Source organism: Pongo abelii, chromosome 11 (assembly GCF_028885655.2).
Source record: "Pongo abelii isolate AG06213 chromosome 11, NHGRI_mPonAbe1-v2.0_pri, whole genome shotgun sequence".
NCBI lineage: Eukaryota > Metazoa > Chordata > Mammalia > Primates > Hominidae > Pongo > Pongo abelii.
This window is the reverse complement of record NC_071996.2, coordinates 132,682,336-132,697,709: the sequence shown is the minus strand read 5'-3', so window position 1 is coordinate 132,697,709 and position 15,374 is coordinate 132,682,336. Positions and strand designations below refer to the sequence as shown.

Below are 15,374 nucleotides of genomic sequence, written 5' to 3'. Positions count from 1 at the left end.
CACAAGTGTCTTTGGTTTATTCTCAGAATAGTAAGGAGGACACTGTGCCTGGACCCCTACATGAGAGGATGGGGATGGAGGATGAGAGGCAGTAGGTTCCCTGCATCATGTGTGGTCTCAAAGGCCAAGGCAAGAACTTGGAATTTTTCCATGAGGAGATGGGAAGACATGGGAGGGTTTGAGCAGAGGTGGCATGGCACGATTAGATTTTAGAAGGATCTCTCTGGTGACAGTGGGGCAATTCTCTGTATAGGGACAAAGTTGGAAGTGATGGGACCAGTTTGGATGTCATTATCATAGACCAAGAAAAGAAGGGTCTTAGACTGGGTGGTATGGATAGCAGTAATTGAATCTGGTTGGATTCTGAGCATTTTTCACAACAAGAGCCAATGGATGTTGCATATGAAATGGATATTTACCTAGGGTCCTGGCCTAAGACAGCAGATAAAAATGGTCTATCATAAAGTGTGAGTTTCCTAAGGTTCTACAGCCAGTGCATGAAAGAGCTCGGGAAGGCAGAGAACAGAAGTCTTATGTACTTTTTCATCTGTTCTCCTTCTACAATGTCTAGACTTTTCCTAAAATAACCCCTATAACATCCTCTTCCAAACATCTTATGTAGCTGAATCTGCATGGATTCCATTGCCACAATTTCATCTGTATACAGTACATTGGAAGAGCTTCTCAGAACGTAATGTCCTGGGTGAGGTGACTTTACCACTAAGTCATGTTTCTGTGGACTCTGCTTAGGAATTGACTGTCTCCACAGTTTCATCTGAGTGACGTCCTGACAGGACACAGTTCCCCCTCCTCTGTTTTACTAAATATCTCTTAGCCTCCCATAATACAACAGAGTCAATAAAACAAGTTGCTACTGGGTTTAATGTACAATTGTGGGACATGTAAGTCCAAGTGATTAAACTACATGTGGCTTATTTTTCTGCTTTTCAGCACTTTCAGACCATGCTGAAGTCTAAATTGAATGTCTTAACACTGAAAAAGGAACCTCTCCCAGCGGTCATCTTCCATGAGCCGGAGGCCATTGAGCTGTGCACGACCACACCGCTGATGAAGACAAGGACTCACAGTGGCTGCAAGGTATGGGGCCCATGGCCGGCAGGGGTCCTCTTGGTGAGATAGCCTCAAAGATGTGTGGGCTTGAGACCTATGTTTCACAATGGTAATCATTTTTGAGAATGAAAATATAAAATGACCAACAAAATAAACTCACAGAGTGATGGTAGACTGAATTCATATCCTGTTTTATTTTTCTGAATGACCTGACACTATCACTTTTGGACATGCATTAAAGACCTAGGGTTTTTTTTTTCTTTTTTTTTGAGACGGAGTCTCGCTCTGTCGCCAGGCTGGAGTGCAGTGGTGTGATCTCGGCTCACTGCAAGCTCCGCCTCCTAGGTTCACATCATTCTCCCGCCTCAGCCTCCTGAGTAGCTGGGACTACAGGCTACAGGCACCCGCCACCATGCCCGGCTGATTTTTTGTCTTTTTAGTAGAGACGGGGTTTCACCATGTTACCCAGGATGGTCTCGATCTCCTGACCTCATGATCTGCCTGCCTCAGCCCCCCAAAGTGCTGGGATTACAGACGTGAGCCACCACGCCCGGCCTAAAGACCTAGGTTTTAGTATATATGAATAAAATTGTATTCTCTCTGTGATTTCTGTAGCTCTGTGGAACTTTGGAGTTCATAAGAAAAGTTTTGTTCTTAATGATAATTTTTCCCTTTGTTCTTTCAATCTGAATAAAACATATCTTGAAGAATGAAAAAAAAACATAAAAAATCAAGTTTTCTAACAGTTATACTCTCCAAATCCTTTAGGGATAATTTTGCAGTTTTTGCTTTGCTTCAGCTCTCAAAATTTATACTAATATTCATGCCTCAGAATCCAGAAAAAGCATTTTCATTTATGCAAACTTTAATGCCAATGTGGAAACAAAACTAGAAATGAAATGTATAATTTTGGTAAGCTTTGGATTTTTTCTCACATGATACTCTCTTTTGCTTGAGTTGATGAATATAGTAATCAATTTAGAGATCACAAAGAAAATATGTTTTACGCATGTTTTATCATTAGAAATTTGTTTTGAGTAGTGGAAATAAAATCAGAGACAAGGAAAGTGCATTCGTATATGGATTTCTTTCATAACTTTGTAGATACACTCCTTGATGCTTTCCTTATTCCTTTCGAGATATACTCCTTTTCCTTATTGCTTAGTGTTAAGGAATCAGTTCTCGCATAGCTGTGGTCAGGTTGGCGTCTACAGCAATCTTGGGTGATGGTGGTATGCACAAAGCCTCATCCACATTCATTCATTCCACACATACTCATTGGGTGCTCACTGTCTGACCAGCACAGTATCACAGTGTGGGCAAAACCCACCAGCATCTTTGTGGGATTTAACTGCTCACTGAGGGGCATGGCAGGAGAAAATCTAGGTAAACAAGCATGATTAGCGAGAAATCCAATTTGTGAAGAACTTACAGGAGAATCTTTCAGGCGAAAGAATAGGGCATACTAATTCTATGAGGTGGGTGGTGTTGGTGTGTTTGGGAACAACAGGGAATGGGCCAGTGTACCTGAGAAATTGAGAAAGTTGTGATGAGTGGTGGCGCTGGGGGTGGGGGGGAAAGAGTCTTGTGGTCATGGCGAGAAGTTTAGGTTTCATTCTAATTATGATGGGGGAGTCATCAGTGAGATAAGGCGAGTGAGCTACGTGACTCATTTTAAAGTGATTTTAAATGGTAATACTGATAAGGACAACTTCCAACTTCCCAAGAGCTATTGTCAGTGGCTCTGCCTTAACAGGAGAGAGTGAATCAACAGAACTGGCATTAGGTCCATTGCATTTAATGCTTTTGGTGAATTGATGATACAAGGGAATTATAAATTTGAAAGTGATATGAGATCAAATTCGTTATACATTCTTCAGGAGATTTATTAATGCTGTTTTGATTTCTGTTCCTATGAGGAAAGATGGTGCCTCAAAGCAAGATGAAATCAGTAGGGACAAGTATATGGAGGAGAATTAAGTGTGATAAAGCCTATAAAGTGTGTTTAAAACGAGAAGGGCAAAAACTACACAGATTTAAAATAAAAATACCTAGCAATCTAACAATCTAATTTAGATATTAAATAAATGTGTGTGTGTTTGTAAGAGAGAGAAAAATATTTGCTAGAATAAAAACCATCATTTTTCTGAAAAGGATTATAGGGTTCATGTCTCATGAACTAATTTTTTCTGTGTACTGCCTTAGGTTGTGCTCATTTATTTTACTTTTAAAAGGATGTTGAAAAAAAAATAGTAGGAATTCAGAAGAGTGTGCCAAAGAGGGCAAGGGTTCCGCTGGCCTCGGTATGTGTGGCTAGCTAGACAAAGGAAATCGACAGTGATTTCATTTGGACGCCAGGAAGAACTTCTGCATTCAAGGAGAAAAACACATTCCACTGGGCTATAAAAAATTTATGGACTCTCCATCCCTAGAAACCTTGAAGAGGCGATTCCAGGCATAGATAATCATAACCCTGGAGTCAGGAATCTGGGCCAACACCTCTTGAGGGCTTTTCCAGCGTTATTATTCTATCTGAAGGAAGAAAACCTGCAACGTGTAATTCTCCAAATTGTATACTGTCGACAGAATACACTTAAGTTTTGACTGGAAATGTACTGGTGTTTTATTCTTTAATTCTCAAGGACAGTGTCACTTTTGTGTTCTGAGTTTTGTTTAAAAAAAAACTATTTGAACCTTGAAATTTTGGTTTAAAATCCTTTTAGATCTTCCCCGATTTTTTCTGATCATCTTCAAGAACAAAGTCCAGTGTTTCCTCTCTGATTCTTGCGAGTAACTTAGCTCACAAGATGCCAGCTGCAGAAGGAACGCTCTCTCGGGCTCACGCCTCCCAGGAATAATGAACACAATGTAGCCCGGGCCCAGCTGCAGGGCCAGCTCACGGGACCCTCCGCCTTCACACAGTAGTCGCTCTTTTTTCCTAATAGCTCTTATAACTTTGGGTTTGGGGAGGGAAAGAGGCAGGAGGAAGCAAAGGAAAGGGGGAGTTGAAAATGGGTTATGGCGAGCTCCATTGAGACCCTAGCTCATCTCAGATTTCCCATTTTCTGCTGATCTGTATTCTCCATGGGTCCTGACGGGATTGCCTTGCTAGGCTATTCATGTTTCGGGCAGCTGGGTCTTTGTGTGTTCTCCTCTATTGCAGCCACTTTTTTTTTTTTTTTTTTCCTGGAGTAGAGTTATTTAACTGTACAACCCACTGCAGTGCATTAGGACTCTTGTTGGAGCTGTTTGGAGTATCAGACGCTGTGTGTGATTTTGCTGCAGCAATGATGGCTTGTCACACCTTTCTCCTCCTATCTAGCAAGGTGGAATCCTAGGTGGCTTCAGCTTGTTAGCAAACATTTATTGAATTAATAGTCATTGAAAACCTACTGTGTACATGGCATTGTGGAAAAAGGAATAAAAATAGGTATTGTGGGGGATGCAACGTATACCCAAGTAGAAGGAATAAGACAAGTGCCCAAATAAATAAATCACAAGTACTTCTGAAACTTGTGTGAGTATCAGAATCCCCTGGCAAGCAAACTCCTGGACCTTCTTCCCAGAGATTTTGACTCAGGCACTCAGCTTAGTGGTGGGAAACAGGAGCCTGCACTTTAAATTATACCGTGTAATTTACATGAAGGCAAACCATGTTTGGAGGTTGAAGTTCTGAGCTGCAGAGTAATGTGACAAGAGCAATGTAAGTGACATGAACAGACACGTACCCTGGGATGTGGGGAGTGAGATGGAAAATGGGATTTGGTGGATTTGCTATCGCAGTCCAGAAAGCTGGCTTCTAAGGAAGAACTGGGCTCTGGAATTACTGGATCAGATGTAAGCACTGTATGTGCCGCCTTATCCTCCAGCAGGAGCTGCCCTCCTTTGCACTGAGACTTGCAGGCCCATTCACTGACGTCCTCAAAGCCTTCACAAAGTAGTGATAATAATGATGACCATAGTAATAAAAAAAATAGCCAGGCACGGTGGCTCACGCCTGTAATCCCCACACTTTGGGAGGCCGAGGCGGGCAGATCACGAGGTCAGGAGATCTAGACCATCCTGGCTAACACGGTGAAACCCAGTCTCTACTAAAAATACAAAAAATTAACCAGGCGTGGTGGCGGGTGCCTGTAGTCCCAGCTACTCGGGAGGTTGAGGCAGGAGAATGGCGTGAACCCGGGAGGCGGAGCTTGCAGTGAGCTGAGATCGCGCCACTGCACTCCAGCTTGGGTGACAGAGCGAGACTCCGTCTCAAAAAAAAAAAAAAAAAAGAAATAGAAGTCTTAATAATACAGAATTGACATTAAAGAACAGGTGTTGATTAATGCATTAAGCACTCATCTATGCACTTTTCATGGCATAGAGCCATTTCATCCTCATGGCAACCCAACGGTTTAAGTGCCAGGTGTAGCCCCATTTCACAGATGAACTAGTTGAGGCATAGAGAAGTTCATCTGACTGTCCCAGGGTCCCTCATTAGTAACTAGCAGAGCCTGGATTTGAACTGCAGCATTCTGACTCCACAGCCTGTGCTCCCCCCCCGCACCGGATTCCACTGCCATTGGGTGGGTTCTGTGTCTATCCACAGGTACCTTTTGAAACAGGTGTGGCAGTTGTGTCATGTGATTTTGAGCAAGTTGTTTCTTTTCTGCAGACTTCTGCTTCTGCACCTTTCATAGGTCAGTATCAGGATCTCATGGACTATACAAAATAAAAAAAAAAATTTAAGGGCTAGTTGATTTGGCAGGTGAGTTGTTACACACTCCTTAGTGGATTCTGAGTTCCGTGCCTACCATCCCATCCTGCTCTCTTTCATCCAAACGTCCAAGGCTGGAGGATTTACCTTGTTTAATTGGATTGGAGTGTTATCTTTTCTTACAGAAACCAGAAAGCATAAGGAAAGTACTAAAAATATCATATAATTTTACCCCAGATATACCACGCAGATTCTCAAATTTGATTTTCTAAAAAAAAAAAGGCACTCTACAATGAAAAGTCATATGCCTTATAAAAATTATATGTGTAGATATATAATCAACACAAAATGCCCACTGAGTTCCTCCTTGGCCGTGTGGGTGCTGTACAATACCCATTCCGCAGTGCTTATACTGTTAAAGCAAAATAGCAGCAATATTGTAACAAACAAACTGACACATAATTGGGGATTTAGCACATAACATATGTCTTTTATTTAAAATGTTTTATAAAGTTTGTGATTGGTGCTAATTTCTGAGCATGAGGATTTCTCTGAGTTACAAAAGGGAAGTAACCCAGAAGAAGAAATACCAAGGGGAGGTGTGTGTGTAGGAACAGGAAAAGCAGGATCATTAGCAGTTGTTGACATGGGCCTCCTGTTTGGGACTGAATCTGTCTGCCTTGATTGGGAGAGTACATGGCTGTCTTTCCACAACATCCTTTTCGTATGGCTGGTGGGGTCAGCGTCTGAGGTCAGCCCTGAGGGTTGGCTTCAGGGGGATGCTTCTCCTGGCCCCTGAGGCAACCTTGGATGTCAGAGGTGAACAGGGCTAATTTAGCATGACCTCTTGTCTTTTCTTTTCTTTTCTTTACTTCTTTCTTTCTCTCTCTCTCCTTTTTTTTTTTTGAGTCTCGCTCTGTTTCCCAGGCTGGAGTGCAATGGTGTGATCTCAGCTCACTGCAACCTTTCCACCTCCCAGGTTCAAGCGATTCTCCTGCTTCAGCCTCCTGAGTAGCTTAAATTGCAGGCATCCACCACCAGGCCTGGCTAATTTTTATAATTTTAGTAGGAGTTTTCACCTTGTTGGTCAGGCTGGTCTCGCACTCCTGACCTCAAGTGACCCACCCGCCTCAGCCTCCCAAAGTGCTGAGATTATAGACGTGAGCCACCACCCAGCCAGAATGAGATATTTCTTTGTGCTCCACTTCCTTTCTGTTCCCTCCCAGCCTAGGCTGAAGGTGTCCATGTCTTGATTCTGCAGCCTATCCAGCAGTGCTTGTTCCTTTGTCCTTCGCCGAGAGTCCCACCAGCCCCTCACCTAGGCCTGTGCTCACCATGTGCTTGGCTCCATGTACCCAAATCTTGTCTCCTCTTGAGTGAGGCACTTGGCCTGGCTTGATGTGAAGCCCCATCTAAAGCCACTACTGTCATCTTCCCATTTGTGAGGGTAACTGTCAAACAAACCAGTTTCCAAGAAGGAGTTAATGATCTGTAAACCATAACAAGTTTTATATTGCCTTTTTTGAGATGCCTTCAGGTATAACAGTAGTAGTCCCTTAGCTCTCAGGAAGGAAGAGATTGATTACAGTTTCATCGAAGGGAGGGGAGATGTTTCTGAGCTGAAGTCTTTGCAGGTAACCCTTAAATACTATCAGGGAGTGCTTTTATAAAATAGCCAGTCTTAGAAATGAATTCCAGTAATCCAGCTTATCTCATGATAAGGACTCTTGATTTGAATGTAAGTGTATTTGAAATTAGCATCACATGTATCTGATTTCTACACCTAAATCTTTGGGTTCCATTGATCAATTATGTATTTAACTTGAAATACAGTCATGTTTTCTCATTTTAGACAAACGACCATTTTTTACTCCTTAACACAAATGAAAATGTTAGTTTTATTATGTGACCATCCTCATCACATGCATCTCTACAGCTCTTTCTTGGTGTTGGCCATTTTGGGCATTTCTTGAATCCTATGCCAATTATACAGACTTTCTTTTGCAAAGTAAGTTTCTGACTTCAATACCAAGACAGAATACAAATAATATTCTATATAATTTATATAGAATCTAATATAATATATATATATTAGATTCAAGCCTGTGGTTTCCATTGATATTTTCATCTAAATTCAGAGTCATTGATACTTATTTTCTCTTTATTCTTTCTTATACTTTCCTGTAAACAAATCAAAACATTCACTTCTGCTTGTCTCCTCAAATGCAGGAAGCTAAAAGTTTATATGAGCTAACCTTTGTTGTTTCAGAGACAAGCTTTTATTTTTCTGCAATTTTTGCTCTTTGTAGACTTGTAAATATTTTTCCTCTCTCTCTTCCTTCCTTCCTCCCTCCCTCCTTCCCTCTCTCCCTCTTTCCTTCCCTCTTTTCCTTCCTTTTTTCCTTTCTCCCCTTTTTTCCTCCTTCTCTTTCTCCCTTCCTCCTTCTTTTCTACTTTTCTTTCTTTCTACATCCACAAGAATTTATTGCACACTGTCAGGATTGTACACTTACATACAAACATCTACCTGTCTCTGATATTTAAGGACCAAGGAGCTAGCAGAATCAATGGAAATGAAGATTTTGAAAACCGGAGGCATCTCCCCTCCCCAGCAGGAACTGAAGCCACCCTCAGCCTTGCTCCTCCCTCTTCACCGTGTCCAGTGCTCATTCTCCTAACCTCCTTGTTCCAGTCTCAGAGGAGTCAGGAGAGAAAGTGGATATGGCTCCAGGGGTAGCTGAAGCCTCCATCTATTGTTTTAGTGTTGATCTTTAAATATATGTTCAAACACACACTCCTTATGCTACTGGTAATGTACCTAGCATGGAAGGATATTATACATGTGGTTTTAATGTCAACTTCTTCGCCGCAGGTCCAAACTTACAACTTTGAATTCTATACTATAGTCTTTCCACCGACAGCTGTGGTGGCTTCGGCAAAGCTCTTTATCCTTTGTGACCTCACTTTTGTTATTTGTGGACTAAAATCTTTTCATACTAGGAATTAAAACTGCCCAGCTGATACAGGTGTTTAGAGTGAAGATTATAACTTTGCCTGATTTATCTGGTTTGCCACATAGAATTGACCCTCGCTTAATGCTTGTTGAGTTGGATGACAGACTTGTTTATGGGGTCACTCTTATGATTGGTGGGTGCAGTAGAGCTGTTGTCCCATGGAGGGACTCTCTGGAGATACCTGAAAGCTTCAAACTACTTATTTCCATGTGCCCCATACACTGTGAGGGCTATAGCTGTAAATCGTGGTCCTTTTACTTTAGAGAATCAGATTTGACATTAAAGCCCAACTTTTGGGCAAATGACAAATATTTTAATTTTCTTACTGACAATATTAGTCTACTTCTTGATTTTAAAAACTCCTGGGGGATCAGCAAAGATTCATTAGTGAAAAAAATGGGAAAACCTACTAAGTGTTTAAATGTATGAAAAAGATAATATACAATTTTTGTTCAGCAATGCTATGGAAAATATGCAGTCATCAAAAATTTTGTTATAGAAATTATATTGATATGGAAAATATTTATAATGTATTAAGTATATAAAAAAGTTGATTATAACATGTTATTAGTATCCATTTTTATAAAATAATATAAAATAAAATAATTATATGTAGACATTTGTAATAGAACGCTGGACAGGTATACTAAAATATGAATAGAAGTAATCCCTGGATAATAAAACTAGGGATAAACTTTTGATTTTCCTACTTTTTTGCTTATTTGCATTATCTAAATTTTTAACGCTGAATGAGTATTACTTTTTAAATTAGCTTTAAAAAGTAATAATTAAAGAAAAAATTTATTTGGATGTTAAAAGTTTGTCTGGAAAATTTATAGGAAACTCCAGTCTAAATGGAACATTTTGGAAAAAAGCTCCAAGTCAGTGACTTAGACATTTGTTTCTTCTCTGTGCCCAAACAGAATTTCATAAATTTCAGGGAAAGTGACGTTTTTCCATTTAACTTGTGATTTGTGTGGTGTCAGACTTGCCTCATGTGCTCAGCATAGTAATTGTAAACCTTCTCAAACACATTTGAAAGAATGACATACTGGTTTGCTGAAGGCTCCTTCCTGGCAAAATTAGTGGCTTAAAACAACAGAAATTTACTCTCTCGTAGAGCTAGAGGCTGGAGTCCACAATGAGCAACATGGGACAGAAATCCAGGTATCAGCAGGATCATGCTCCTGGAGGCTCTAGAGGGACAATCCATTCTTTGCCCCCTGCAGTTTAGGAGGCTGCAGGCATTCCTTGGCTTGTGGGTACATCGCTGCAGTCTCTGCATGGTGGTCACATTGCCTTCTCTTCTGTCTCTATCAAACCTCCCTCTGCTTTCCTTTCTTATAAGGACACTTGTGATTGGACTTAGTGCCCGTTGGATAATCCAGTAATCTATCTATCTTAGGATCCTTCATTTTATCAAATCTGTAAAAAGGCTTTTTCTTTGTAAGGTAGCATTTATAGTTTCCAGGAGTTAGGATGTAATGTCTTTGGGTGGCCATTATTCACCCTACTACAGATGGTTCTCTTATAATTGGGGAATTGTAAAAATGCAAAAATTGTCAAACATGCACACACACACACACACACACACAAAATGTTCATAGTTCATAATTTTTTTTAAATTTTACTTTGAGTTCTGGGATACATGTGCAGAATGTGCAGGTTTGTTACATAGGTGTACATGTGCCATGGTGGTTTATTGTACCTATCAACCTGTCATCTAGGTTTTAAGCCTTGCATGCATTAGGTATTTGTCCTAATGATCTCCCTCCCCTTACCCCTGACCCCCTGACAGGCCCTGGAGTGTGTTGTTCCCCTCCCTGTGTCCATGTGTTCTCACTGTTTAACTCCCACTTATGAGTGAGAACATGTGGTGTTTGGTTTTCTGTTTGCAGCACTATTTACAATAGCCAAGACTTGGAACCAATCCAAATGCCCATCAATGATAGACTGGATAAAGAAAATGTGGCACATACACACCATGGAATACTACGCAGCCATAAAAAAGAATGAGTTCATGTCCTTTGCAGGGGCATGGATGAAGCTGGAAGCCATCATTCTCAGTTCATCAGTTTTTTAGGTTATGTTTATTTTTTCTTAAGCCTAAGAAAATTATTTCCGTGGAATTCAGAAAGCTACTAAAAAATCGAAAAATAAAGAAAATTGCTCTGTAAAGGTAGCATCTTACTCATATGTTGAGCCAAATTCATTTTTTAATCAAAATTTCTGAAAAAGAAGAGATACTTTAACATTTTATATAGAATATAGGTTTTTTACACAAAACCTGTGGGTTTTTTAAACCTGTTCTACACAGGTTTTGTACTACAAATGTTCACATTAGTAGTTTGTTATCTTCTAATATAGTGGGCACATTAAACAGTGTTTATAAAAGATTCACGGTACTGTCACAGGGACAGTGAATAGATACTTTTCTCCTCATTTTGAGTAAAGCTTTGAGCATAAGTTTGAAAACGATGTGGGAAATATGAGTATAATATGCATGTCTGAGAGAAGTACCTTGTTATGCAGTTATTTTCCCCTTAGGATTTCCTGTTTAGAGAGTTCATCTTTGAAATAATTTGTTGGTTTAGTTCTGAAAATTTAGTTTAATTATTATCTGAATTTAGGGTTTATTTATCTAGAAAAAAGTTTAATTATTCCACGTATTTTTCTGGGTTGGTTTTGTGAATAAAATATATTTCCACTGTGGTAGACTTCACTTGTTAGCCAACCATAGAAACACTCCACAGAAAACCAATTAAGTTGGTAGAAATTCATTAATAATGTGCCTTATGGTTTCCAGTGGAGATTGTATAACTTCTTAGAGACTCTCCAAAGATTATAATAACTTCAAAACTAAAATCTGGTTTATACAAATATAATACTTAAATATAAGATGTTAACTTTTAAAATGCTGTCTCGAGTTTATATATATATATATATATATATATATATATTTAAACTCAGCATTCATTATGTCATTCTTATTTTCAATGTTCTATTCACCTTTTGCATTAGAGGAATCTGTACTGAGGGAACCAAATGTGAGAACAAGTCTACCTGCTACTCCAAGAGTAGTGTAATTTATTGTTTATTAAATGAAAAAAATATGCTTTAGGTACGAAAGCATTAAACAAGATAGACGGTGAGTGTAATCTTATATAAACCTAGACTTTCCTTGTAAGTGATTTTTTTTCCCTTGAGTTTTAAATTTTATCAAAGCAATACTTGCAGAGATGAAAACATCAAATAACAGTGAAAAAAACTAAACATAAAATATTTTTAGCTGTCTCTTTCATCCCTTCTGCACACCTCAGTCCTGCTTGAAGAAGTGATCGTAATTATTTATTTTGGCAGTTTCTTCTTGTGTTTACCTTTACATATCCAAACACTACACTTTATCCCATTATGATAGATAATATTTTTTAGCTTTCTGTTTTGGTAGATGTAGATTTAGGCCCATAATGACTATACTCACTTTCTTTCCTCTGTTTTGCTAATATAGTTACTTCTGAAAGTTTAGTGAACTCAATATCTGTGTGATAACTAAAGGGCCCATCAGTGCAGCATAATTTTTATTTCCTTTATTGTTGAATTTAGAATATATATTATTTTTAGAATTGTATAGTTTTATATACACCTACACTTGATTTTCCACAAATGCTTTATCAAATTTGGCGTATGACTATCAATATGTTCCCCAACTACCCGGTTATATGACATAGTGTATTCTTCATCTCCTCCTGGGGATCTCACCCTGAGAGTTCCTTGTCCTCTTGTTCCTGAGGAGGCTCTGTCTCTGGGTCAGCTGCACTCCTTCTGTAAGTTAGGGACTTCTCTCTGTTGCTCTGCTGTGTTGGATGCTCCTCTGTTTTCTTACCCTTTTTTGGTTTACTCCTGTGTTATGGTGGAGTACATCTCCCAGAAGTAAACATTGTATGCCTTTTATATCTGAAAGTTTCTTTATTTTACTCTCACCTTTTCAAAAGTTTGGCTGGGTATGGAAATGTAGATTGGAAATAATTTCTACTAAGCATTGTGAAGGCACTACCCATTGACTTCTATGATCCCTTGTTACATTTCAGTAACCTGATCCCATTTTATTCAGATGCTAATATTCTTTTGTATGTGACTTTCCCCCGTATTAGTCCATTTTCACACTGCTAAAAGGAACTACCTGAGACTGCGTAATTTATAAGGGAAAGAGGTTTAATTGACTCACAGTTCCACACAGCTGGGGAGGCCTCCGGAAACTTAAAATCACGGCGGAAGGCGAAGGGGAAGCAAGGCACATCTTACATAGCAGCAGGGGTTGGGGAAGTGCCACACTTATAAACCATCAGGTCTTGTGAGAACTCACTATCACGAGAACAATATGGGGGAAACGGCCCCCATGATCCAGTCACCTACCACTAGATCCCTCCCTTGACACATGGTGATTACAATTCAAGATGAGATTTGGGTGGGGACACAGCCAAACCGTATCATCCTGCAACACTTTGCAAACTTTAAAGATCTTTTTGTTTTTTGTCCTCTTTAATTTTATGGTTACGTGCCTTGGTGTGGATTTTCACCCACTTCATCCAGTTAATGGTTGTGGGCCTTTTTAATTTGGAGACTCTTATTTCTTAATAGTTCAGCAACCTTAAGGAAAATCCTAACTTGCCTCCTAATTTGGGAACCATTTAAGAAATAAGGACAGATGATAAATGTAGATTAGGTCAAAATATCAGTTTTATAAAATTTGCTTAGGAAAATGTAGCTTAGGTATGTAGAGTCAGTGGGCTTTCTAAAACTGCCATATCTTGGTTGAAACCCCTGGTATATTACTATCTTCTCTCTCATTCATTTTTTCCTTTTTGTTTACAACTGAACATTTTCTGTTATGATCAATTTAGTGGATTTTGAGAAGGAGAGGAGATACATATTGAAGGACAATTTGCCATCTTTTCCCAGAAATCCTCTCTGGATTGTTAAATCCTCTCTAACTTGCTAATTTTAGCCACTTGAACTTTCCTTTCTTGTATCTTTATTTAGGATGAAGACAGTGACACTTAAGTTACTTTCAAGTTTAAAGAGATATTTGTAAAGTACTTTGAACTTTTTTGTGGGAGCAGTACTATGTAAATAAAATACTGCCATTCAAATACAGCCCCCACCCCGGGTTTGAATGTAGAGGTCAATGAACTATAGACAAAATGGTGACAAATAAGATATGACCAAAAAGTGGCAATAAATAACACAGGGTCATAAAATTTTCATAAAATCCTCTTTTAAATATGAAGAGGGATTTTTTTTTCATTACATCCCTGGGTGCTTCAGCTCCTGACTTATCCAGCTAGTAGAATATAAAAACCACTGTAACAACAGGTGCAGATGTGTTCCTTGGTGTGCCAGTTGTTCATTTCTTTGTTTTTAATGAAAATATTATACATTCGTTTCTTGGCAAGAGAAATGATGTCTGGGCTTCTGTGCGTACTGAGTGCTCTAAATGAGACATTAGTCAGATTGGCGTTTATGAGTCACCAGGCATCTTCAGAAGCCAAATCCAGGAATTATAAAATAATTTACTCAGGAAGTAATGAGGATAAATGAAATTCATCATCCTAGGAGCCAGGAAAGTTACGCTGTAAGCTAAAAATCCCACTGAAATTAGTTCCCCCCCCCCACATTGATTGATGAATGCATTCTCTTTAAGAGTTGTTTTCGTGACACTTATGAGCAGTGCTAGAATTCTCATATTTCCACCTAGTATGCCTGCAATAAATGTTAGAGCAGGAGCAGTGCCATCCACTATTATGGAAACACTTTCCTATTAGTCTATTCATGGGATGGTGCAAAACAGGTGCTTACTTACCAGAGAGCTCATTCAGAGTCCACCTTGCTTGTGGATAAAAGTCCCTTTTCTTCTGTTCTCCCCTCTTTATTCTCCTTCCAGAGATTTCCTAAAGTCTTTTTACTTCTTGGCCCTTCCTTGCAACCCCATCCCCAAGGATCCTGGTCTATCAGGAACACCTGGTTTGGAGGTAGAAGGAGCTCCAGGGGAAGGGAGCTTCAGGATCCTCAGCATTAATCGTCAATAGGAGAAATGGACCTTAGTCTTGAAGATTAAAAAAGAAAGCTTTATGTTTTATGTGAAAACCTGGTGTCTTCATAGTTACTATGCCAACAGAACCCTAATTTCATTTCCGCTCCATAGCAAGAGTCATCTTCTGAAAGAGAAAGAGCAGAGAGGAAGAGAAGTCATCCTGCCACGTATATACTAGAGTCAGTCTGAGACAAAGAGAGTCAAAGGAAGGAAACGTGCAGACCTATTAGGGCAATGCAAAAAAAAATAGTTTATTTGTTCATGGTCAGTAAAATCCTCTGCTAGGAACCCTACTCATTTTTTCTTTTTAAATTACAGACCCCTTTAAACAAAATAAACACTACTGATAATTATAAATGTATTAATACATAGGCTAAATCACTATAATAGTTACTAATTATTAAATATATATTTTTTAGAGATAGGGTTTGTTATGTCTATTTTAAAACAAATATAAAGTAGAAATGTTAGCATGAGCTACATTAGGAATAAACAATAT

General features: G+C 39.2%; 1 protein-coding gene across 6 annotated transcripts in view; it reads left to right on the top strand.

Annotated features, from left to right (window-relative positions):
• The window catches only part of PID1 (phosphotyrosine interaction domain containing 1), a 250,001-nt gene that overhangs the window by 113,924 nt on the left and 120,703 nt on the right, over positions 1 to 15,374 (top strand). For 5 of the 6 annotated variants that reach the window (XM_003776102.4, XM_054549920.2, XM_063713086.1 and 2 more), the window contains one exon: positions 952 to 1,098. The exons of the other annotated variant lie outside the window; for it this stretch is intronic. In XM_003776102.4, the coding sequence (XP_003776150.3) occupies positions 952 to 1,098 (147 nt within the window). The remainder of the gene's footprint in view (positions 1 to 951; positions 1,099 to 15,374) is intronic. 6 annotated transcript variants of the gene reach the window in all.